At 44.3% G+C, this 26,962-nt stretch overlaps 1 protein-coding gene across 1 annotated transcript; it reads right to left on the minus strand.

Annotated features, from left to right (window-relative positions):
- Nucleotides 1-4,923: 4,923 nt before the first annotated feature.
- On the minus strand, nt 4,924-26,619 carry BDH1 (3-hydroxybutyrate dehydrogenase 1). The gene is made up of 6 exons (XM_082251459.1): nt 26,512-26,619; nt 15,602-15,671; nt 15,410-15,517; nt 11,206-11,347; nt 9,789-9,941; nt 4,924-5,511 (listed from the first exon to the last, which is right to left on the minus strand). Exons 1-6 carry the CDS (start codon nt 26,583-26,585, stop codon nt 5,042-5,044), a joined length of 1,017 nt encoding a protein of 338 aa, XP_082107585.1. The 5' UTR covers nt 26,586-26,619; the 3' UTR covers nt 4,924-5,041.
- Between the last annotated feature and the right edge of the window lie 343 nt (nt 26,620-26,962).

Genomic DNA, 26,962 nt, shown 5'->3' on the forward strand with positions numbered 1-26,962 from the left:
CTTTAGGCTCTCATTTCTTTCCTGATTTTGATCAATACCAGGCTCAGGGAGAGGCCATTGTTTAAGGAGTGCCTGCCGAGACCTCCTACCAGATTGGCTCCTACGTTTTTTCTCACCCTTTCCCTGTTACCTCCCACACCTCCTGGGAATGGTGCATTTGGCTGTGAACCCATGCGGATGGGGTTCACTTGCCTTTCTTAGACTGAGTGGGCCTTTAGGAGGAGGGAGTGCTGGTGCCTGTATTACGGTCTTGATGGACATTTCCTGAAATCGTGTCTGACCCCTCTGGGAAATGCTCGCACCTAAGGTCCTGTTCGGGGCAGATCTTAGGTGGAATTTCCTTGTCCCCGGTTTCCCATAAAGAAACCACTAATCACAGTTGCCTACTGAATATCGTGATTATCAGGATGTATTTGACAAGGTGTGCGCTGGTACTCTTCCTCTTCATTGTCCGTACTATTGTGCCAGACTTGCAACCTGATACCATTCCCCCTTGTGGCAGGGTTTATCCGCTCTCGGTTGCGGAGAAAAAGGCCATGGAGGACTACATTGTGGATGCACTTGCCTGGAGGCACATTTGCAAGTCCACTTCTCCAGCGGGTACCGGTTTTTCCTTCGTAAAGAAAAAGGAGACCTTGCATTGATTATAGGGGCCACAATCGCATCACCCTCAAGAATGCATACCCGATTCCATTGATTACTGAATTGTTCGACCGCCTCAAGGGAGCAATGGTATTTACCAAGCTTGACCTAAAGGCCGCGTATAACCTCGTAAGATCAAGGAGGGCGACGAGTGGAAGAGCGGGTTTAATACCAGAACCGGTCATTACAAATCTCTGGTGATGCCCTTTGGCTTGTGCAATGGGCCCGCTGTCTTCCAGGAGTTCAATGATGTCTTGCAGGATATGCTGCAGCAATGCGTGGTAGTCCATTTAGACGACATCCTGATTTACTTGGCCTCCATTTAATCACACTACCTGGATGTCAGACGGTGCTGCAACGGTTATGGGAGAATGGGCTTTTCTGTAAGCTTGATAAATGTAAAAATTGCACCTCTCAGGTTGCCTTATTGGGCTACATCATTTCTGCTGAAGGGTTCTCCGTGGACCCTCAGAAGGTTTTGACTGTTCTACAATGGCCTCGTCCCAGTGGTCTCTGTTCCATTTAGCGTTTCCTTGGGTTTGCCAACTACTATCGGAAATTTATCAGGAACTTTTCCTTTTTGGCCAAACCTATCTCAGATCTGACCAAGAAGGGCAGCCATTCCCACACAATTGGACGCCATCTAAGCTTTTGAGGCCCTAAAGTCTGTTTTCGCTTCAGCTCCCACTCGGTCTCACCCCAATCCTGGTTTGCTCTTTGTCCTAAAGGTGGATGCATCTGAGACGGGAGTAGGCGCCCTCCTGTCTCAGTGTCAGACACCTGACAGACCCTTACTTCCTTGTGGGTTGTACTCCAAGAAGCTGTCTCCAGCTGAATGCAATTATGAGATTGCAGACAGAGAGCTCTTGACCATTATCCCGGCTCTTAAAAAGAGGAGACACCTGCTTGAAGATTCTGGGGTTCCAGTTCTCATTCTCACCAATCTGACGTTAGCTCTCAGAGGCCAAGAGGCTCACACCCAGTCAGACCAGATGTGCCTTATTCTTGTCTTGTTTTAACTAGAAGGTCTCCTATTTGCCCGACTCCAAGAACGTTAAGGCTGATGCCTTGTCTCGCCAGTATTCTGAGTTGTCCAGGGAGGACTCCGTGCCGACACCGGTCATACCTTCAGATCATATCCTGGCTGCCATCTGCACCAACTTAACCTCTCCTCTTGGGAAACAGATCTTGGCTGCCCAACCTGATGCTCCCACCGAGCGACCTGCTGGCCAAAGTTTTGTACCTGAGGGGTTGCGCATCAGACTGTTGCACATTTACCACAATTCCAAGACCGCGGTCATCCTGGGAAGAACCAGAGGTCCTGGGCTTTTTCCGGTCAGTTCTGGTGGCCATCTCTCCGCACTGATGTTGCTGCGTATGTGGCTGCTTGTTCGGTCTGTGCCCAGAACAAGTCTCCTCGGCACCTTCTCTTGGCCCTACTGCATCTAATTCCCAATGGGGGGGGGGAACGTCCCTGGTCTCACCTGGCCATGGATTTTATTGTGGAACTTCCCGCGTCTGGAGGTTACACGGTCATCCTCATGGTTGTCGACCAGTTCTCCAAAATATGCCACTGTGTTCCCTTTAAGCGGCTGCCTACTGCTCAGAAGCTAGCCTCAGTGATTGCCAGGGAGGTCATCCATTTACACGGGTTGCCTAAGGAGATTGTCTCAGATCGTGGGAGCCAGTTTGTTTTCAGGTTCTGTCATGCCTTTTGCTCCCAGTTGGATATTCAACTCTCCTTCTCCTAGGCATTCCATCCGCAGTCCAATGGTGCTGCTGAGCATTCTGGCCAAGCCCTGGGGCAATTTCTCCGCTGCTAAATATATCCGTCAGGACAATTGGGTTGATCTTCTACCCTGGGCGGAGTTTGCCAGGAACTCTGCCATCAACTCGTCTTCAAGAATGTCTCCATTCATGGCCAATTATGGGTTTCAACCTGCTCTATTGCCCGAGTCGCTCTCACCACAGGCCATGCCCGGCTGTAGAGGATCAAGATTCAAGAGTCTTTACGGGTCTCTGCACAGCGTCAGAAGCTCCAGGCAGACCGGAGACATCTGCTCCTTCGTACCAGGTCCGGGAGAGGGTGTGGTTGTCAACCTCAGGGTGCCCACTCCAAAACTGGCACCCTGTTTTGTTGGGCCTTTTCGCATCCTCCATAAGTTGAACCCAGTGGCCTATGCCCTTAGTCTTCCCCCTGGCATGCGTATCTCCAATGTCTTTCATGTGTCACTTTTGAAGTCACTGGTTTGCAATACTTCCCTTCCATGCCCTCATCCCATTCCTGTGGGCAATCTTGGAGTATGAGGTTAGCAGTATCTTGGATTCTCGTCTTTTCCAAGGTCAGGTTCAATACCTGGTGCACTGGAAGGGTTATGGTCCTGAGGAGCGCTCCTGGGTTCCCTCCACTGATGTCCATTCTTCCGCCCTTTCAATGCTTGCTTTCCTCAGAAACCATTTTTTTGCCCTGCAGAGGAGGGGCCGTTGAGGGGAGGGTACTGTCAAGGTCTTACTCAGCCCCCCTGTTGGCAGCTATCTTGGACATGTGCAGACTGCTGTCTCTTATCAACTCAGACAGCATCATCACTTGCCTGTTGCCTGGGCATCTCACAGGGATGATGCTGCACACCTGACTATATCCATCACCTGATGGGTTGCAGTCCTTACCTTTGTGTTTGTGCTCCAAGGTGCATCTCTGCTAGCAGTCTCCTGTTCTCCGTGTATCTCCATATATGACCTAGCTGGGCTGACGACTCTCCTGGCTCTGGACCCCGCATCAGCAGAAGACCCGGCATCGGCTGACTACTCGCTTCTGGACTCTACCCCGGCTTGGATGACTACCCGCTTCTGGACTTGACCCAGGCTTGTTCCTGCTCTCACTTCCTCACTCTTGCTGTGCGCTTATTGTTGTTTGCTCCAATAAACTGCTTTATTTTACCTGCATCCCCATGTGGTCTGGTTTCCTGGCACCCTGAAACTAAGAGGAAGAGGTGGTGGAAGGAGAGAGAGAGAAGGAGCAGGAGAGATAGGAATAGGAGGGAAAGAGATGGGGAAGTAGGTGAAAAATGAAGGGGAGAGGATGGGAGCAGAGAGAGACCCCCTGATCTTTTAGCAGCCAAATCCTCCGGGGCTTAAGTGGTTAAGTAAACCCTTTATCCCAAAAGGAAAAAAAAAAAAAAAAGAAGATTGTTTAAAAGTTAGCTTGAGTTCAGCTCTAGTCTAAATCCATCTAAATCTGTTAGTTCATCTAACCAGTGGGGTACCTAGCACATCTGGCACCAGGGGCTGTTTTTTTTTTTTTTACTAACGCCCCCCCCCCCCTTCAAAATATAGAATACTGTGCTAAATTGTGGGTGTGGCCAAACTAACAGTAGAGGGGGCTTAAAGAGCACTATGCTTTAATGATTGTGCCACAAGTGAATGTATAACAGACAAGCACATACCTCATCACACTAATCTAAATTAAAATAATCTGTTCTACACAGCCTAAAGCCTAGTACACACTTTTTTTTCGTTCAGTCCTGAACAAAACAAATCGGACAGCTCCGGAGAAGCCGTTGTACTAACCATGCAATGTTAGTACAGCGATCTCCTCTGTTATTGTGTTCTGACAGGGGGACAGCACCCCTGTCAGTGCTCTAATTGGCTGATCGAGAGCCAGCTTTCTTCTATATACATACACACACACACACACATATATTTTATATATTACACATATACATACATACACACACACACACACACACACACACAAATAAAATGTTAAACATATCTGCTTACAAATCATTTTATTACAACATTCAGCTATGCTACAGAAAAGATCTATAATTTATAATATTACTGATGCACATGTTTTAACATTAATATATAGCTATAAAATGATATAAAATGCATCAAAGAATGTGGTAAGGTTTGTAGAAGCAATATGCAGCCAGGTATTACGTTTAGATCTACTTGATACTTTTAATTATAAAAATCTGAAATAAAAGGCAAATGGCCATGTTTCCCTGAGGAGCATAGCAGACAACACAACTCAGCAAGCATTTCATTAATATTCTGCAGTCACACATCCAGGAACGAGGTAGGTGTTCACATAGCGGGTGACTAATTTAGCATCACATAGGTGGTTTAATAACCTGAAGCTGTTCACAGTCTTCTCTAAATTCAATTATTAATATAGCCCTTATAATCAGAGTGAAAACAGTTACAGATGTCTAAAGAACAGGAAAAATCCTGGTCTTGTCTACATGTTACGTTACATGTAATGTTAAATTTTGACCAAAGGCACAGGACAAAGTAGTAGCACATTCTAAATGTTGGCAACGATGTGAAGCGAGGTAGTTAATGCTGCAGACAAAATCATATTTGATTAGAAGCTACCTAGACTTTATGGTCATCCTTACAGAATATAAATCCTATCAGATATAGCACCAGGCAGGTGGGTCATGACCTGCATTCTAAGCCACCAGTAATAATCCATAGGGTGGTAGCGAGTGTAAGGAGTCGTAGCAGTTAGAGCATGGGTGATAGCGTCAATGACAGATGAGGTATCCGTTGAACCGCTATTACAATATGTGTGCATTCTGGCGATTTTCTCATCAAAGTATTTTCTCCCATAATCATTCTTCACAGTTTCAGGTAATTCAGCCCACATTTTATCAGCAATAGCTTTGATCTTTTCGGGACTGTACAGGCTTGTGGCTGCAATGAAATTTCCAGGTTCAACCACACTGACATTCACTCCCATTGAGTGCATCTCATAGCGCAGGCAATCAGAAAATGCTTCTACCCCAAACTTAGTGATACAATAGGGGGAACGAGCTGGATTTGCCATGCGCCCCAACATGCTGCTGATATTCACCACACGGCCTGAAAAGAAACATCAAGGAAGATTACAATAAATGCACGGCGCTAATTTAGGTATTACAAGCAAACATATTAGACTTGGTCATATCTATACAGTAGTTCAACTACACCAATATCTATAACTGTCCTATCTATGCAGTAGTCTGCTATGACAGAACCTAAAATATGGAAGTGATGGCAGTACATGGGTCGATTTACTAAAATTGGAGTGTGCAAAATCTGGTGCAGCTGTGCATGGCAGCCAATCCGCTTTTAACTTCAGCTTCTTCAATTAGGTTTTGACAAAAAAAAAAACTGGATGCTAATTGGTTTCTATGCAGAGCTGCACCAGATTTTCTCCAGTTTTAGTAAAACAACCCCACAGTGTCTGACTGTGTAGAATGTATATAAAGATGGTCTACAAACCTCAGGCCATTTTCTGACCACCCATTAAACCTAGCTGAAGATGATCTGGTAGAACCCATCTCAGTCTCTCTGTAACCTGTTTGACAATTAAGTATTTTGGCATAAAATGTTTAATTTGTTTTAAACATATATATGGTCCAGAACTACAAAAAAAAAAATATTTCATGTATAGGGCACATACATACACTCTCCTCCCCTCCCACAATGTGGCACTTTCTTCCTAAAATGAGCAAGCACCAGGTATGGGCACTATAATATAAAGTTTCTGCCTAACCTTTCAGAAAGCTTATTTTGGCAAGAGCTTTTCAGGGAACTGGGTAAGCAGATGAAAGTACAGGAGCAGTGATGCAAATGTTAGAACAAGCGCCTGCAACAAAGCTGTACTGTTATGTTATCACTTCCTTCTGTCACTTTCTTCTAAATACAGAATTTGCGTTAATGGTGGCACTGCATACCCCAGCCCAGTGCCACCTCAATCTTGAAAACAATGTTTCTCCTAGAAGCTGCTCTGTTGCCTGATGCATAGTAGGCCTGATGCATCAAGGTGTTCCTACCAAAAACTGGAGTCAGCACCCCCTAAGCCAACAGGTGCAAACCTTCCCTAAATATCTTAATATATTTGGTGGCTGTGGGTAATAAATCCAAATCTTAGTAAGAGCATGTTGTACAGAGTGTATATTATGGCTAGCCAGCTCCTCCTTTTCATTCTCTAATACTGCAGTAGCCCTGGAAGGTTTACACCCTTCATGACCAGGCAATTTTTTGTGATAATGCACTGCGTTATATTAACTGACAATATCGCGGTCGTGCAATGCTGTACACAAATAAAATTGGCGGTATTTGATCACCTCTGCGTTTTTTGTTTTTTGCGCTATAAACAAAAAAGGTCTGACAATTATAAAAAACACACTAACACTACTTTCTGATATAAAACACATCCAATAAAAAAAAAAAAAATAAATGTAAAAAATTAAATTTCTCCTTCAATTTGGATCATTATGTATTCTGCTACATATTTTTGGTAAAAAAAAATCCCAATAAGTGTATATTGATTGGTTTGCGCAACAGTTATAGCGTCTACAAACTATGGGATATTTTTATGGAATTTTTATTCTATTTTTTTACTAGTAATGGCGGCGATCAGCAACTTCTAGCGAGACAGACATTGCTGTGAACAAATCGAACACTGATACTTTTGGCACTTTTTTTTTTTTTAGGGACCAGTGACACTAATACAGTGATCAGTGCATTATGCACTGTAACTGTACTAATGGCACTGGCAGGGAAGGGATTAACATCAGGGGGCAATCAAAGAGTTAAATATGTTCCTTAGGAGTGCTCCTTAGGAGTGCTTTCTAAATGCAAGAGGTGCTTGTACTGTAACACGACAGGTCCGTATTCCACAAGGTGTCTTCTCCTGTCACAGAACGGTGATCTGCCTTGTTTACATAGGCAGACCGCCGTTCTGTCTGCCTCTCGGAAGCGATCAGCGGACGTCGGGTCCACCGGACCCACTGATTGGCTCCCACTGTGTCCAATCACAGCGGGAGCTAGTCACCAGCGGCGCGCGCGCCCCAGGGAACAAGATTAAATAGAGGTACGTGATTATGCGCTAAAGGGCCGCCCTGCCACAGTATATGCGTGGGGCAGTTCGGAAGCAGTTAATCATGCTTTACATAAGCCCGAATGTATAAGAAAACACAATTGATCAGCAGTTGCATCTGACATCTTATTGACAACCGCCAGTGCCGGCTGTGAGAAGACAATTACCAGCACTGGAGATTTGTCCATCTGTCGAGGAGTCAGGTATTTTGGCTCAATTCCCTAAAGAAAATATCAGGAGATAATTAAATCCCGTGACACATTTTTTCCAATTACCTCATGCAATGCTGAAAATGTCAATTCACTATCGCCATACTGCAGTATTTTCCTCAAAAAGCAAAAACACTCCGTAAATACCCCATAAAATGGTGTTAAAAGTCAATTCAATAAAGGAAATAAAGGAGTTAAATAAGTAGTGGTCCATGCATGTGGTATTTAACCACTTTACCACTAGAGCATTTTGCTGTCTTACGTCTGGGCCACTTTTTGCGATTCGGCGCTGTGCGATTTTAACTGACAATTGCGCGGTCATGCGACGCCGTACCCAAATGAAATTTACGTCCTTTTTTTCCCACAAACAGAGCTTTCTTTTGGTGGTGTTTGATCACCTGTGCGATTTTTACTTTTTGCGCTATAAACAAAAAAAGAGCGTTTATTTTGAAAAAATAACAATATTTTTAACATTTTTTTATATGAAATTCCCCCCAAAAAGATGTAAAAACCAATTTTTTTTTAAATTTTTGGCCAATTTGTTTTCTGCTACCAATGTTTGGTAAAAAAAAAAAAAAAAAAAAAAAAAAAAATCGCAATAAGCGTATTTTGATTGGTTTGCGCAAAAGTTATTGCGTTTACTAACTAAGGGAAAGATTTAGGTCATTTTTGGTGTTTTTTTTTTTAACGAGTAATGGCTGCGATCTGCGATTTTTTTTGCGTGACTGCGACATTGTGGCGGACAGATCGGACCCTTGACTGACATTTTTGACACTTTTGGGGGTACCAGTGACATTACTGCAGTAATCAGTGCTATAAATATGCACTGTTACTGTAAAAATGACACTGGCAGGGAAGGGGTTAATTTTATTGGAGAGGGAGGGGTTAATGTATGCCTGGTGCTTACTAACGTGTGGGGGGGGGGGGGGAGGTGACTGAGTGAGTCAGGGACAGATCGGATGTCCAGCTATGCTGAACACTCCGATCTGTCACTCCCTGTCACTTAGTAGATCCGCCCGCTCTGTTTACACAGGCGGGCGGATCTCCAAACTGGATTCCCCGGCGATCGGGGCAGAGCAGCGGCGATCGCCGCCGCTCCTCCCCTGGTCCGACTCCCGCTGTGAATGAAAACAGCGGAAGCGCGCCTCCGGCGGCGCGCGAGCGCCGCCTACAGGGGGAGGAGTCTAGCGACGTAGGTCTATGTCGCTAGACGATAACGAGCCACTGTGCCGCAGTAGCAGCACAGTGGCTAGTGTTAAAGTGGTTAAGGAATGTAAAAATATAATAGCCAATTTGGAGTAGTCTACCTTTTTGGATCAGTTCTCTTAAAGCAATTTTTAGCTACAGGTAAGCCTATAATAAAGCTTACCTGTAGGCAAAATGAATATATCTCCTAAACGTGCACCGTTTGGGAGATATTCACCCTGCATTGCAGCCAGTTATGTCACCGGCGCATGAGCTCTGAAGGTCCGGCATTTCTTGCCAGACCTTCAGAGCTTCGTGCCGGAATTGAGGGCTCCTGCCCGCATGCAGTGAGTGGTCTCATCACAGCTCTGGCCAATCGCATAGCCAAACCGTGTGAACCAAGAAGAAAAGACCAGAGGGAAGATGATGTTAGCCCTCTCAGCGGTGACAGTACAGCACTGGAGAGCTTAGTTCCATAGTAGGTATTTCATAATGTGCTAGTCCTCCAACATATAGGTTTCTTTATTCTGGGAACGGATACCATTATTTGTAATTGATACCCACTCTGACTCTGTCTTGTAACTTCATTGGGACACTGTACTCATTCCAAGAGGCAGCAGGCCCAGGACCACAGCACTGCAGTGCCTTGCACATGAGCAGTGGGGAGCCAGCTGTGAGACTTCAGGAAGTTACAGCCAGTTCCCATATCTAAGATGGCGGTGCCAGAGAGCCATACCCCCAGCAAAGAATCGGCTCCAAGAAAGCGAGCTGGACTCCAAAAGCTGATACGTGTCTATTTCTTACAAGCTAGCAGCTACAGTATTTGTAGCTGCTGACTTAATATTTAAAAAACAAGTAAAGGTCTTACAGTCTCTTACCTTTAGCTCTTCGGATGAGAGGGAGACAGGCCTTGGTAACCCTAACTGTGCCCCAAAGATTCACTTCGGCTACTTCTTTATAAGTGTCCATACTGGTGAACTCCACTTCTCCAAATGTTGATATTCCAGCATTGTTAACTACTCCCCATAAACCTAAGCAAGAGCAAAGATAATGTTACATTCACAATCATTGTGTTGAGGCAATCAGTGTCAAAACAAAAGCAAAAAAAAAAAAAGAAAATCATTAAAATAGCAAATGCCATGTAATCTAAAGTGTATAAAAATGGAAATTAAAGCTATATAGGTCTTTGTTATATTGTGCTTTAGGTCTCCAGAATTAATCCAGTTATGCGGTATCTTTAAAGGATATCATGTATACTGGGAGCTATGAGAAAGGCTATTAGTGCAGACACACTGCACAGTAGTGGAATGAAGAATAAAGTGGTGGAATGAAGATTAAAGGGGTTGTAAAGTCAGAAGGTTTTTTTATCTTAATACATTCTATGCATTTAGATAAAAAGCCTTCTGTGTGCACAACAGCCCCCCTCAGCCCCCCAATACTTACCTGAGCCCCATCTCAATCCAGCGATGTCTAAAAGTTCCTTCGCTGTCTAGGAATCTCCGTCCTGATGGGCTGAGACAGCCCGCTGCTTTCAATCAAACTCAGCCAATCAGGAGAGAGAGGGGGCGGGGCCGAATCACAGCTTCGTGTCTGAATGGAAACACGGAGCTGCAGCTCAGGTCGGGAGCCCCCATAGCAATCTTCTTGCTGTGGGGGCACTCAACAGTAGGGAGGGGCCAGGAGCTCTAGCCAGAGACACGAGAAGAGGATCAGGGCTGCCTGTGCAAAACCACTACACACAGGGGGTAAGTACGACATGTTTGTTACTTTAATAGAAAAAAAGAATTGACTTTACAATCACTTCAAGGCCTTTTTCACATGAGCACCGTCAGGTGGCAAAAACAGGTAGTTGAGAATGCTTTTAAACTTGCCTTCTTCCGAAAATATGAGATGGTCCGTTTTTTTTGCATGCTAGTTGCATATCGAAAATGGAGAGGTTACTAAAGTTACGAAAAATCTCGTACGACAGAATAAAAAAAGTGATGTAATGTGTTGAAGTGTATTTTCAGAGGACAACTATCCTGATTAACCAAAAATCATACGATCTGGTACCACACCAGAAAAATTTTCGTGCTTGTCAGATCGGATAATATCGGATGAACTATCAAGATCGGCTCTTGAAAGCTCTGTACCAACGATAAGATTATCGCACGATCGCTTCAAAAGTGGTATTTTTCGTCCGATTTTCGGATCGTGTGTACAGGCCATTAGCCACCTGGCAAACCATATAAAAAAAAATAGTGGAGATTATTTTAGAAACAAACAGGAAGCACAGGACGATGGAAATACATTTACCTTTGTCCGGGTCTTTCAAATTTTCTTTAATAATTTCAACAGCTCTGTCGATCTCTTCCTGTTTTACCACATTCAACTGAACAGTCTTCATTCTATCACTCTTCATATTGTCGAGTTCTTTCACACCAGCATCTCCCTTGTCCTGTAGTTGGAAAATAGTTCACATAATTTTCCATATGCTGCAACAGAATACCATGTGCACAGACAAATACATTAACCACTTGCTGACCGCCCTACATTGCACTTTTACTGCTAAAGGGCGGCAGCTGTGTGCAGGATTATGTATACATACGCGATTCTGCACTTCTGCCTGTAAGGGGTGCATGCGCGCCACCAGCGCCTGCTGTGATAATTAACAGCAGAAGATGATCTGCAGGTCTGGGGGACTCAATGTCCTCTGGCACCCACCGATCGTTCGTGAAACACAGAGAGCTGAGATATACCTGTGTAAACAAGGCTCATCTCAGTTCTGACGGATAGGAAGGGATGATCTTGTGTCTCTGCAAAGCAGAGACTAGAATTGATCTCTTCCCTTAAGCCCCGTACACACGCGTCGAAAATTGGCAGGGAATTTTCGGCCAACGTCCGATCGGCCGATTTTCGGCTTGTTAGTATGATGCTTCCGACAACCAACTCTGACTTTTCGGCCGAAAAAAATCTGGTGTTCAGACTATAAAATTTTTGTTGGCCGTCAACACAACGGCCGATTTTCCATCAGTCAGTACAGATTTCGACAGGGAAAAATCTGATGAGCAAGTCTGGGCATGCTCAGATAAGAAAGAACACAGAAAGCAAACCAACACATGACATCACTTCTGAAGTAGAATTTTGTTGGCCGAGAAAATTCGTGTGCAGTCTAGGCACATTCCAACCAACAAAACACAACTTGGACAAAAGTCGGACGATTGGTCGGCCGATAATCGTTGCGTATGTACGAGGCTTTAGTGAAAGTAGCACACTGTATACACAAAAACACTGGCTAGGCACACAGTTAAGCCTTAGATCGTTCTAGATGTTGAACCCCTTCCCAGAAAGTATTAGTACAGTGAAAATGCATATTTTTAGCACTGATCACTGTATCTGTCACTGGTTCCCGCAAAGTGTCAGCAGTGTCAGTTAAGTGTCCAATAGTCCGCCGCAATGTCGCAGTCCAGCTATAAGTCGCAGATTGCTGCCACTACTAGTATAAAAAAAATAAAGAAATAAAAATTCCATATATATATCCCATAGTTTGTAGATGCTATAAGGTTCACGTAAACCAATCAATATACGCTTATTGGTATTTTTTATTGTGATTTTTGGTAAATTTGAGTTTTAAAATTTTTTCCATTGGATGTGTTTTTTTAGCAGAAAGTTAAATATTGTTTTTTTCAAAATTCTGTAGCACAAAAAAATAAATCACCGTAATGATCACATACTACATACTAAAGAAAGCTCTATTTGTTGGGGAAAAAAATAATTTTTTTTTTTTTTTTTGGGTACAGTTTTGCAAGATTGAGGAATTGTCAGATAAAGTGACGCAGTGCTATATCGCAAAAAATAGCCTGGTCATGGAGGGGAGTAAATCTTCCGGAGGTCAAGTGGTTAAAGAGGGACTTAAAGTGATTGTAAAGTTTTTTTTTTTTTTAAAAACATGTTCTACTTCCCTCCTTTGTGCAGTGGTTTTGCACAGAGTGGCCTCCTCTTCTCGGATCCCTCTTCTCTGCTCCTGGCCCCTCCCTCCTGTTGAGTGCCCCTGCAGCAAGCAGCTTGCTATGGGGGCACCCGAGTCAAGCTGCAGCTCTGTGTATCCATTCAGACATGGAGCTGTGGCTCGGCCCCGCCCCCTCTCTCTCCTGACTGGCTGTCTTTGATGGACAGCCGCGGAAGCCGATGGCACCGCGGCTGTGTCTCAGCAAATCAGGAGGGAGAGTCCCAGGCGGTCGAGGGACTTGTGGACATCGCTGGATAGAGATGCAGCCTCACTAACTGCTACACAAAATGACGTACATGTACGCCGTTTTCGCATTAACAGAGCCATACTGACGCAGTGTAACTACAACGGCTGGTCGGCAAGTGGTTTAAAAGGACACTGAAGGAGTTTTTTAGGGTAAAGATTTACCTTTATCAACCTCACTGACCATGGCCAGGGGAAATAGAATCCGAATGACAAAGAACTAAAACGGTCTATCCACTTTGTTAACATGGCGCACAACACTCATAAGAATGGCACAGAAGCCTTTCTTAAAGTGGTTGTAAGAGCAATTTTTTTTTAAATTAAATTCAAAAATATATGTTATACTTACTTGCGCTGTGCAATGCTGTTGCACAGAGCGGTCCCTTACCTCCTCTTCTAGAGTCCCCTGCTGGCACTCTCCGCTCCTCCTTCCTACAGGTGCCCCCACAGAAAACCATGTGCTGAGGGGCATATGCGGGGACGTGCTCCAGATCTGGGCTGTGTGCATCCACAGACATTCAGTGCGGCTCGGCCATGCCCCCTGCTCCCTCCTTGCATTAATTTACTGACAGCAGCAGCTTTCAGAGTCTCCTGTGAGACTAGGAAGAGGGAGCAGCGCTGCTGCTGACAGGACAGTGCTGGATCGAGAGGGGAGTCTGGTATGTTTAGAGAGAGGGCACAACAAGTAGTGGGATTTCTTTTTTACCTTAACGCTGGGGCAAAAAAAAAAAAAAAGTTTTTGCACTGCATGGGTCAACTGCGTTTTTGTCTAGGGCAGTGGTCGTCGGATGTGGCCCTTTGTAAGCTTTTATATAGGCTTGAGGCATTATTCCCCCCTATTGTCAAACAGTGGGGCATAGTTCCTGCCGACACCGACGATGGGGCACTAGCCCTCCCACGGACACCAATGATGGGGCACTAGCCCTCCCACGGACACCAATGATGGGGCACTAGCCCTCCCACGGACACCAATGATGGGGCACTAACCCTCCCACGGACACCAATGATGGGGCACTAGCCCTCCCACGGACACCAATGATGGGGCACTAGCCCTCCCACGGACACCAATGATGGGGCACTAGCCCTCCCACGGACACCAATGATGGGGCACTAGCCCTCCCACGGACACCAATGATGGGGCACTAGCCCTCCCACGGACACCAATGATGGGGCACTAGCCCTCCCACGGACACCAATGATGGGGCACTAGCCCTCCCACGGACACCAATGATGGGGCACTAGCCCTCCCACGGACACCAATGATGGGGCACTAGCCCTCCCACGGACACCAATGATGGGGCACTAGCCCTCCCACGGACACCAATGATGGGGCACTAGCCCTCCCACGGACACCAATGATGGGGCACTAGCCCTCCCACGGACACCAATGATGGGGCACTAGCCCTCCCACGGACACCAATGATGGGGCACTAGTCCTCCCACGGACACCAATGATGGGGCACTAGTCCTCCCACGGACACCAATGATGGGGCACTAGTCCTCCCACGGACACCAATGATGGGGCAATAGTCCTCCCACGGACACCAATGATGGGGCAATAGTCCTCCCACGGACATCAATGATGGGGCAATAGTCCTCCCATGGACACCAATGATGGGGCACTATATCTCCCACTGATACCAATGATGGGGCACTATATCTCCCACTGATACCAACGATGGGGCACTATTACTCCCCGATACTGATAGGGCATTGTTTACTCCCACTGACACCGGAACATTTTCTTTCTCCACTGGCCAAATTTCGGCCGCCCTAATGCCTAAAGTAAACTGGCCCTTTGTTTATAAAGTTTAAAGACCCCTGGTCTAGGTGATTGGAGAATGGATATATAATTACCTAATTCTCTGATCCTCCCAGCACAACAATTCCTGACCCCCCCATGGCTTAGCCATCTTGTGTGTTTTGACTGTTTCCAGCGTCATCTATGCTTTGGATGGGAGGACATCAGACAGTCCACCACTGGATTGTAGGGGAGCGCAAATTTCCAGTAAAGGGAAGGATTGGGTGGGTATAAAGCTTTTTTTTCTCCCCTCTCTGGACATAACAGGCAGTTCACTTGTGCAGTGCATGCACAGCCCCGATGCATGGGAAAACTTATTTTTGCCCGGAGTTGGGCTTTAAGGTAAAAAAACAATTAGACTTTAAATCTCTACAATGCATTTAAAACTTCTCCAATATTGTTGACAAGAAACAGTTTTTTTTTATTATATACATACAAAGTTTTAAAAGATGATTTAACTTTTTTACCTTGAACAGGCAACCAGCAAATACTAAGAATCCTTTATCATGTAGGTGCTTTGCTATAGAGAATCCAAATCCTGAGTCACATCCTGTGATGAGCACGGCTTTATTACCCTGTACAATAAAAAAGTCTAGACTTACACATGAGTGACTAACAAGTACACATGGTACATATTTAGGTTCCAAAATATGACATACCCCATCTGTATGACTTGCATAAGAGCGGCTTGCAGCTAAGGTAGCAGCTGAAGAAAGCCTCTGCAGAAGCCTATATCAAAAAATGTTGTAAGAGTAAGGATAAAGATCGCAGTATAATATTGCCATAAATGCCACATTATTTTATTTATATCAGTGTCTTTATAATTGAAAAATAATTCTAGAAATTAAAAAAAAAAAAAATCAGATAAGCCTGTAGATTGTTGTGTATGTACAGATAACTAGTAAATAGTATTACATATAAAAGCATAATCATGTAATTCCCTGAAAAAAGGCAATTGACGGAGCCTAAATCTCCCAGAGAATGTCAGACAGATATCTGGCATCTCAGGGATGGTGAAAATATGCTGGGCGTGAAATTTGGGGCATTATCGTGCATCCGGTTAGCAGCAGGTGCCACATACGGCCTGCCATATAAGTGAATGCCTATATGCAGATGTACTCCAATCGCCATTTATCTGTGACCGTACTTTCTGAACAAAGATGTTTGCATTAAAGGAATACATCACATGCACAAATGCAGAAGCTTCAGCATTTACAAGAATGCAGCCATTTAATTGCATGGCAGGTTGTATGAGACACATGCGGCTCCCCGGGCGCTGGAAAACACCTGGAATTTAATGGACAGCATATTTTCAGAATTTTACTGTCAGTGTGCACAAAGCCGAGTATAATTCATGAAAAGATAAGAAATCTCATGTCACAACAATCAGTTCTTTAATGTAATCAGCCCCATGAAAAGTTCAGGTACATATCGCTCTAGATCAGTGTCATATGCAGCTTTCACTGAAGGTGACCCCTGCTTATGTATTTTTCATTATATGTCCAGCTAGGATTGTGACAGATTTCTTTTGTCAATTGTACCCAGGCTTTTGAAATATTAATGCTGTTTTACTGGAAATGTATATATTTTTCCTAATACTACGAGGATAGGGAGTTAGTCTATATCCATTTACAGTTAACCGTTTCGTATTCGTTAAACCAAAAAAAAGAAGGAAAAAAAATGTCCAATAATGCAGTCCCTTAAAGGCCATTTCACATCACCAAAATACACTCCAGATCCATTCTGGATGCGTTTCTGTATGCATGTTTTTAACACATTTTTGACGCGTTCCAGTGCATTATTGTTGTATTTTTAAAGTATTTCCAGATGCATTGCAGATGCTTTTGTTCCTTTTTTTCTGTTCACCGTACTTGGGTCTGATGCATTTTTAATGCGTTTTTAATGTGTTTTAAGTTCCAGTACAGGAAAAATGCAGCATGTTCTGATTTTTTCTGAAGCCGGAACGCACTTGAACTGACCGCACTGGTGTGAACTACAGTGCATCCGGAAACTATTCGTATCGCTTCACTTTCCACATTTTGTTATGTTACAGCCTTATTTCAAAATGAATTCAATTAATTTTTTTACGCAAATTTCTACAAACAATGCCCTACAATGACAATGTAAAATACGTTTGTTTCAAATCTTTGCAAATTTATAATAAAAAAAGAAAAAACAAATAAAAAAAAAAAATCACATGTACACAAGTATTCACAGCTTTTGCCATGACGCTCAAAACTGAGTTCAAGTGCATCCTGTTTCGGCTAATTATCCTTGAGATGTTTCTACAAATTGATTGGAGTCCACCTGTGGTCCATTCAGTTGATTGGACATGAGTTGGAATGGCACACACCTGGCTATATAAGGCCCAAAGTTGCCGTGCAAGTCAGAGCAAAAACCAAGCCATGAAGTCCAAGGAATTGTCTAAAGACCTCCGAGACAGGATTGTATTGAGGCACAGATCTGGGGAAGGGTACAGAAACATGTCTGCAGCATTGACGGTCCAATGAGCAACGTGGCCTCCATCATTCGTAAATGGAAGAAGTTTGAAACCACCAGGACTTCCTAGAGCAGGCAGCCTGTCTAAACGGAATGATTGGGGAAGAAGGGCCTTAGTCAAGGAGGTGACCAAGAACCAGATTGTCACTCTGACAGAGCTCCAGCATTTCTCTGTGGAAAGAGAACCTTCCAGAAGAATCACCATCTCTGCAGAACACCATCAATCAGGCCTGTATAGCAGAGTGGCCAGACAGAAGCCACGCCTTAGGAAAGGCACACGACAGCGTCCTGTCTGAGGACTCTGACCATGAAAATTCTATGGTTTGATAAAACAAAGTTTGAACACTTTGACCTGAATGGCAAGCATCATGTCTGGAGAAAACCAAGCACCGCTCATCACCTGGCCAATACCATCTATACAGTGAAGCATGGTGGTGGCAGCATCATGCTGTGTGGATGTTTTCAGCGTCAGGAACTGGGAGACTAGTCAGGATTGAAGGAAAGATAAATGCAGCAATATATAGAGACATCCTTGATGAAAACCTGCTCCAGAGCATTCTAGACCTCAGACTGGAGTGAATATTCATCATCCAACAGGACAACTACCCTAAGCACACACCTAAGATAACAAAGGAGTGGCTACGGGACAACTCTGTGAATGTCCTTGAGTGGCCCAGCCAGAGCCTAGACTTGAACCCAATTGAGCATCTCTGGACGGGCCTGAAAACGGCTGTGCACCAAAGTTCCCCATCCAACCTGATGAAGCTTGAGAGGTCATAAACCATATACCTAGTTTCCATACGCTTTGATGCATAAAAAAACGCACTGGAATGATTATGAACTTGCCCTAAATATGTAAACAACTAGATGCTGTGCTTTGTGTAGTCTTCAAACATCCATTTCCTGGAAGCTGTTGTGGAGCTGGAGAATTATTACCCAAGAAACATTGGGCATGGCTGTTTCCCACGTGATCGGCTGTGTTCCAATGACACAGCCGATCACAATGGAGGCGCCCACTAGATGACCGCGCATGCGCGATCGGGAGGCGCTGCGCGGTCATGTCAGTGGCGCTGTGTTCCGTAGGAACAGTCAGTGACCGTTTACTATGTTATCGGCTGTGAATCCATTCACAGCCGATCACAAAATGTAAACAAAGAGCAGTAACTCACTGTTACTAGCTCTTCTCCCCTCACACAGTGTCCAGTGTGAGGGGAGCAGAGCCAGAAACAGTGAGTTACTGCTCTGTACACCTGTCAAAAGTAAAATCACAAAAATAAAGGTCCCCACACAGTCCTCAGCCCCCCCCCCCCCCAATGTCACCTGTCACCCAGTCACCTCATCAGTGCCCAGAAATTGACACCCATAACGTTCACATGTGAGCGTAGCGATCGCGGGCAGAATCACCGCGATTCTGCCCGCGATCCGGAAATCATTGCAAATTGCAGGACGCCTGTGCGTTGCCCGTGATTTGCAATAGCACCCCAAACACTGTGCGATGTTGCCGCCATTTCCGTCTGCCGAATCGCGGTAACATCGCATGACGCCCAAAAAAAGGTACAAGAGTTTCTTTGGGGCGTCATGCGTTGTTTGCGCGATGTTTCCGCGATTCGGCAGGCGGAAATCGCTGCAACATCGCACAGCGTTTGGGGTGCTATTGCAAATCACGGGCAACGCACAGGCGTCCCGCGATTTGCAATGATTTCTAGATCGTGGGCAGAATCGCAGTGATTCTGCCCACGATCGTTACGCTCACATGTGAACGTAGCCTAAAGTTCACCGGTCACCAGAGACTGCCATCAGTACCGCCGTGCACCATCGCCCGTCACCTGTCACCCATCGGTGACCATCGCCCGTCACCTGTCACCCCACCAATCACCGTCACCTCATCAGTCATCGTCACCTGTCACCCCATCAGTCATCGTCACCTGTCACCCCATCAGTCATCGTCACCTGTCACCCCATCAGTCATCGTCACCTGTCACCCCATCAGTCATCGTCACCTGTCACCCCATCAGTCATCGTCACCTGTCACCCCATCAGTCATCGTCACCTGTCACCCCATCAGTCATCGTCACCTGTCACCCCATCAGTCATCGTCACCTGTCACCCCATCAGTCATCGTTACCTGTTTGCCATATAGATGCAACCACTTACCGACTGCCTAACGACTATATGCGTCGGCCATTAAAAGCTAAATACTGGGGTTATGGCAGCAGATAGCTGCCATAACCCCGGTATTTTTTTAAACGGCGGGCGGTCGGCTTTCAGATAAGGGTGGTCCCAGTGGCGGATTCGCCGCGAAATTACCCTTACGGTGCAGGGGAAGAGGTGCCCCCCCCTCCCGCCGCGTCCCAGACGTTTTCCCAGCTTACCGGACCCGCCGGCAGCGTGGAAAACTATCCGGTCCCGGATCCTCAGAGACAGGAAGTCGAGTGAGGGCAAGATGGCCCTCACTCGACTCTATGGTCTTGGAGGACCGGAGCTACGTCAAAAGTCGTTGCTTAGCAACCGGTTTAAAGGGCCGTTTTTTTTTTCTTTTTTAGTGTAGTTGTGAGGTGTGAGGTCTTTTTGACCCCAGATCTCACAATAAAGAGGACCTGTCATGCCTATTTCTATTACAAGGGATGTTTACATTCCTTGTAATAGGAATAAAAATGATCAAAACATTTTTTTTTTTTTAAACTGTGTAAAACTAAAAAAATAATAAATAAAATAAATAGAAAAAAAAAAAATTAAAGCGCCCTGTCCCCGTTAGCTTGCGCGCAGAAGCAAACGCATACGCAAGTCCCGCCAACATATGTAAACGGTGTTTAAACCATACATGTGAGGTATCTCCGCGATCGTTAGAGCGAGAGCAATAATTTGAGCCCTAGAACTCCTCTGTAACTCTAAGCTGGTAACCTGCAGAAATTTTTAAATTGTTGCCTATGGGGATTTTTAAGTACCAATGTTTGGCGCCATTCTGTAAACATGCGCAATTTTGAAGCATGACATGTTGGGTATCCAATTACTCGGCGTAACATTATCTTTTACATTATGGAAAAAAATTGGGCTAAATTTACTGTTTTCTAATTTTTTAGGTCAAAAAGGTGAATTTTTTTTCAAAAAAATTGCATTTGGAAGACTGCTGCGCAAATATGGTGGGATAAAAAGTATTGCAACGATCTCCATTTTATTCTCTAGGGTCTCTACTAAAAAAAATATATAATGTTTGGGGGTTCTAAGTAGTTTTCTAGCAAAAAAAAATATTTTAGCTTGTAAACACCAAGTGTCAAAAATAGGCCCAGTCTTAAAGTGGATAAATGGACAACTTTGTGAAAAGGGTTACTTGGATGTTAGGTGTCTGTATGTGGCTAGGCTGTGTAAAAGTGTTACACATGTGGTATCGCCATACTCAGGAGGAATAGCAGAATGTATTTTGGGGTGCAATTTTTGCTATGTACATGCTATGTGCTAGAAATATTGCATAAATGGACAGCTTTGTGTAAAAAAAAAGCGTTTTCATTTTCTTTCCACAGTTTCCAAAAACGTGGGGAAAAAAATGACAAGTTCAAAAGACTCATTATGCCTCAAAAATTATACGTTGGGCTGTTTGCTTTCCAAAATGGGGTCATTTTATGGGGGTTTCCATTGTCCTGGTGCTCCAGGGCCTTCAAAAGTGCGATAGGTTGTCAGGAAATTATATGTGTAATTTGTGCTCCTAGAATGCCGGACGGTGCTACTTGGATGTTAGGCCTCTGTATGTGGCCAGGCTGTGAAAAAGTCTCACACATGTTGTATCGCCATACTCAGGAGTAGTAGAATGTGTTTTGGGGTGTAGTTTCAAGTATACATATGCTGTGTGAGAGAAATAACCTGTTAATACATCAATTTGTAAAAAAAAAAAAAAAAATCTTCAAAGAGTTGTGGTAAAAAATTACAACTTAAAAAAACTCACCATGCCCCTTATTAAATACCTTGGAATGTCTACTTTCCAAAAAGGGGTCATTTGGGGGGTATTTGTACTTTCCTGACTTTTTAGTGTCTCAAGAAATGATAGGCCTTCAGTACATCAGGTGTGATCAATTTTCAATGAATAGCACCATAGCTTGTGGACTAACTTTCACAAAGACCAAATAATATATACTTATTTGGGTTATTTTTACCAAAGGTAAGTAGCAGTATAAATTTTGGCCAAAATTTGTGAAGAAAAATTACTCATTTGCTAAATTTTATGACAGAAACAAAGAAAAATGCGTTTTTTCACAATATTTTCAGTCTTTTTTTATTTATAGCACAAAAAATAAAAAACCCAGTAGTGATTAAATACCATCAAAAGAAAGCTCTATTTGTGTGAAAAAAGGACACAAATTTTTTATGGGTACAGTGTTGCATGACTTAGTAATTGTCATTCAAAGTGTGAGAGCGCTGAAAGCTGAAAATCAGTCTGGGCAGGAAGGGGGTGAAAGTGCACTGTAGGCAAGTGGTTAAAGGAACATATATAAAAAATGTTTCCCCCCCCACACACAGTCAAAAGCACAGACTAATGAACTGCATGGTTGATGTCATTAAAACGTTAAAAGAAATGTATCCGCTTAGTTATCCATTGTCGGTTTCTTGGCTGCTCCAGTACTGAGGGTTGCCAGGTAAAGTGGACTTTGATTAGTACATTTTAAATTACGATAGACAACAAGGATTCAGAGGGATGTCAGATTGGGGTTTTTAAACGCAGTAATTTTCTTAATTCAAAGTTCCAGGACCTGGAACTGGGACTTTATCCTGGGAAATTTTCCCCATGCTGCATTGAATAATCCAACAATGGCTGAGATTAGCTTCTGTAAGAATCACTATCCTGGGTGTATAAAGTTGGGGTGCAGAGCAACCACTTCAGAAAACAGTGCATGTATTTAACCTCCTCACATCCGCGCTACAGCCTATATACGGCTGCAGCGCGGACTCGAATTTTCGGGAGGCCGTTTTTAAACGGCCTCCAGTGACACGCCCCCCCGCGCGCTCCTGCGAGCGCGCAGCGGGGAGAATCTGTGTCGGCCGTGTCCCTTGGACACGGCCGATCACAGATCGTGGTGAATGGCCAATCACAGCGGCCATTCACCACGTGATCAAGCCGTCCAATGAGAGATGATCTCATATGTAAACATATGAGATCATCTCTCATCGACGGCGCTCCTTCCTCACACTCACACAGACACTGCAGTGTGAGGAAGGAGGGGGAGCCGACAGCCGCTGGGGACACAGAGACATGTAATCAGGGCACTGATCACCAGTGCCCTGATTACTGAAGGTAAAAAAAACACACACATTGCCCCCCCATCAGTGCCCGCCATCAGTGCCCCCATCAATGCCCACAATCAGTGCCCATAGTGCTGCCAGTCAGTGCCCATCAGTGCCTGCTCATCTAGGCACTGATGAGCACTGACTGGCAGCACTATGGGCACTGAGTGTGGGCACTGATGGTGCTGCCCATCAGTGCTCATCAGTGCCGCCCATCAGTGCCACCCGTCAGTGTCCATCAGTGCCACCCGTTAGTGTCCATCAGTGCCGCCTATCAGTGCCCATCAGTGCCACCCATCAGTGCATCCTCTCAGTGCCACCTCTCAGTACCCAGCAGTGCCACCTCTCAGTGCCCATAAGTGCCACCTCATCAGTGCCCATAAGTGCAGCCTATCAGTGCCCATAAGTGCAGCCTATCAGTGCCCATCAGTGCCGCCTCATCAGCGCACATCAGTGAGGGAGAAAAATTTATTTTCAAAATTTACTCGCATAAAATAAGAAAAACTTTTTTTTTTTTTTTCAAAATTTTCTGTCTTTTTTCTTTTTTTTTGTAAAAAATAAAAAACCCAGAGATGATTAAATACCACCAAAAGAAAGCTCTGTTTGTGTGAAAAAAATGATAAAAATTTCATATGGGTATAGTGTAGCATGACCGCGCAATTGTCATTCAAAGTGTGAGAGCGCTGAAAGCTGAAAATTGGCCTGGATGGGAAGGGTGTTTAAGTGCACAGAAGGCAAGTGGTTAATATTGCAGACTGCTCTCCACCACACCTGTGTGACCGGGAAGAGCAATTCCTTCCTATATTAATATGACCGATATAAAGAGGTAATAAAATCACATTTTTTTAAATAAAATTGATGATAGGTAGGCTTTTAAATGCTTCCTCTGCCTGTCAGTTGTAGTGTACACTGAGCTGCGCATGTGCAGCTCAGCATGCGTTACCGGGACTCAATCTATGCCATGATTCTGGGACTCAATGCACATACGCAAGAGTGACGTCAGCCATTCAAAGAGCTTAAAGGGTTACTAAACCCACAACAGTAAAGTCAGTCTATATATGCAGTAAAGCATGCTTGTTATGCTTACAGCAGGGTGACCGGATGTCACAGAATTCTGATGACAGTCCCTGGACACTGTCCCCAGTTTTGTCCCCAGATTCAGTCCTGTGCCCAATGCTCTGTGTATTCTGCAGTCCAGTGCCCAGCGCTCTGTGTATTCTGCAGTCCTGTGCCCAGCGCTCTGTGTATTCTGCAGTCCTGTGCCCAGCGCTCTGTGTATTCTGCAATCCTGTTTCCCAGCGCTCTGTGTAGTCTGCAGTCCTGTTTCCCAGCGCTCTGTGTAGTCTGCAGTCCTGTTTCCCAGCGCTCTGTGTAGTCTGCAGTCCTGTTTCCCAGCGCTCTGTGTAGTCTGCAGTCCTGTTTCCCAGCGCTCTGTGTATTCTGCAGTCCTGTTTCCCAGCGCTCTGTGTATTCTGCAGTCCTGTTTCCCAGCGCTCTGTGTATTCTGCAGTCTGTGCCCAGCGCTCTGTGTATTCTGCAGTCCTGTGCCCAGCGCTTTGTGTATTATGTAGTCTTGTGCCCAGTGCTCTGTGTATTATGTAGTCTTGTGCCCAGCAATCTGTGTATTATGTAGTTATGTGCCCAGCAATCTGTGTATTATGTAGTCCTGTGGCATTTGCAAATAAAAAAAAAAATATGTCCCTGGATTTCATTTTAAAAATCTGGTCAACTTAATTTACAGCACATTGATGTTAATATGCATGAAGGTAAATTGTTGGCAAGTACCAGATCAAAACTGTAGCTGAGCCATTAAAAGGCTACATGGTAGCGATTTGGCCTCTTATTTTCAGTAACCTCATTGACAACAAATTGTATTTACAGTGTCGCAAATTAGTAACTGCCAGCAAGGGGTTAAAGTGCTCAGTAGTAGATCACCCATGTAGTTTAGCCCCAACAAAACAACCACTGAGAAGTGTTTTGTATGCAATACCAACATGATTTACACAAAGTTGTTTCATTCAGAACATTAAACACATACACTATGATATACAGTGGGTACGGAAAGTATTCAGACCCCCTTAAATTTTTCATTCTTTGTTATATTGCAGCCATTTGCTAAAATCATTTAGGTTCATTCTTCTTTCTCATGAATGTACACATAGCACCCCATACTGACAGAAAAACACAGAATTGTTGACATTGTTGCAGATTTATTAAAAAAGAAAAACTGAAATATCACATGGTCCTAAGTATTCAGACCCTTTGCTGTGACACTCATATATTTAACTCAGGTGCTTTCCATTTCTTCTGATCATCCTTGAGATGGTTCTACACCTTCATTTGAGTCCAGCTGTGTTTGATTATACTGATTGGACTTGATTAGGAAAGCCACACACCTGTCTATACAAGACCTTCCAGATCACAATGCATGTCAGAGCAAATGAGAATCATGAGGTCAAAGGAACTGCCTGAAGAGCTCAGAGACAGAATTGTGGCAAGGCACAGATCTGGCCAAGGTTACAAAAAGATTTCTGCTGCACTTAAGGTTCCTAAGAGCACAGTGGCCTCCATAATCCTCAAATGGAAGATGTTTGGGACGACCAGAACCCTTCCTAGAGCTGGCCGTCCAGCCAAACTGAGCTTTCGGGGGAGAAGAGCCTTGGTGAGAGAGGTAAAGAAGAACCCAAAGATCACTGTGGCTGAGCTCCAGAGATGCAGTCAGGAGATGGGAGAAAGTTGTAGAAAGTCAACCATCACTGCAGCCCTCCACCAGTCGGGGCTTTATGGCAGAGTGGCCCGACGGAAGCCTCTCCTCAGTGTAAGACACATGAAAGCCCGCATGGAGTTTGCTAAAAAACACCTGAAGGACTCCAAGATGGTGAGAAATAAGATTCTCTGGTCTGATGAGACCAAAATAGAACTTTTTGGCCTTAATTCTAAGCGGTATGTGTGGAGAAAACCAGGCACTGCTCATCGCCTGTCCAATACAGTCCCAACAGTGAAGCATGGTGGTGGCAGCATCATGCTGTGGGGGTGTTTTTCAGCTGCAGGGACAGGACGACTGGTTGCAATCGAGGGAAAGATGAATGCGGCCAAGTACAGGGATATCCTGGACAAAAACCTTCTCCAGAGTGCTCTGGACCTCAGACTGGGCCGAAGGTTTACCTTCCAACAAGACAATGACCCTAAGCACACAGCTAAAATAACGAAGGAGTGGCTTCACAACAACTCCGTGACTGTTCTTGAATGGCCCAGCCAGAGCCCTGACTTAAACCCAATTGAGCATCTCTGGAGAGACCTAAAAATGGCTGTCCACCAACGTTTACCATCCAACCTGACAGAACTGGAGAGGATCTGCAAGGAGGAATGGCAGAGGATCCCCAAATCCAGGTGTGAAAGACTTGTTGCATCTTTCCCAAAAAGACTCCTGGCTGTATTAGATCAAAAGGGGGCTTCTACTAAATACTGAGCAAAGGGTCTGAATACTTAGGACCATGTGATATTTCAGTTTTTCTTTTTTAATAAATCTGCAACAATGTCAACAATTCTGTGTTTTTCTGTCAGTATGGGGTGCTATGTGTACATTCATGAGGAAGAAGAATGAACTTAAATGATTTTAGCAAATGGCTGCAATATAACAAAGAGTGAAAAATTTAAGGGGGTCTGAATACTTTCCGTACCCACTGTATACTGTATATGCAAACGTGATATTTATTTTGTCACTTACAGCAAGCCTTCCATATGTATAACAGGCCCTTCCGATGAAGGGTTAACGTTCTATTCTCTAGATATAGCATACCTCACATGATTCGCCTGATCCTTTAGGTGCAATGTCCTTGTTGGGAAATAAAAGCAGGTCCTGGCAGCCAGCATTCTCCTTTGTCACTTCTAATTCACCTTCACTTCTACAACAGAACACAACACAGCTCTACTTTACTCATCTCAAAACACTTTCCACTGTTCTCTTATAGATATATGCATTCTATGGAATATTCTATATATGTATTCTATGGAATATCCTATATATGCATTCTATGGAATATTCTATATATGCATTCTATGGAATATCCTATATATGCATTCTATGGAATATTCTATATATGCATTCTATGGAATATTCTATATATGTATTCTATGGAATATCCTATATATGCATTCTATGGAATATTCTATATATGCATTCTATGGAATATCCTATATATGCATTCTATGGAATATTCTATATATGCATTCTATGGAATATTCTATAT

The sequence above is a fragment of the Pelophylax lessonae genome (genome assembly GCF_965119305.1).
Source record: "Pelophylax lessonae genome assembly, chromosome: 3".
Classification (NCBI taxonomy): domain Eukaryota; kingdom Metazoa; phylum Chordata; class Amphibia; order Anura; family Ranidae; genus Pelophylax; species Pelophylax lessonae.

What these genes read in the sequence shown, in the direction of transcription:
- BDH1 (XM_082251459.1), bottom strand. Translation starts at nt 26,585, where the DNA reads ATGCTGGCTGCCAGGACCTGCTTTTATTTCCCAACAAGGACATTGCAC. An exon ending in TTTGAAAGACCCGGACAAAG is followed by an intron (nt 9,942 to 11,205) that starts GTAAATGTATTT and finishes GCTCTTGCTTAG; the next exon opens with GTTTATGGGGAGTAGTTAAC. An exon ending in TCTCATCCGAAGAGCTAAAG is followed by an intron (nt 5,512 to 9,788) that starts GTAAGAGACTGT and finishes GTTTCTTTTCAG; the next exon opens with GCCGTGTGGTGAATATCAGC.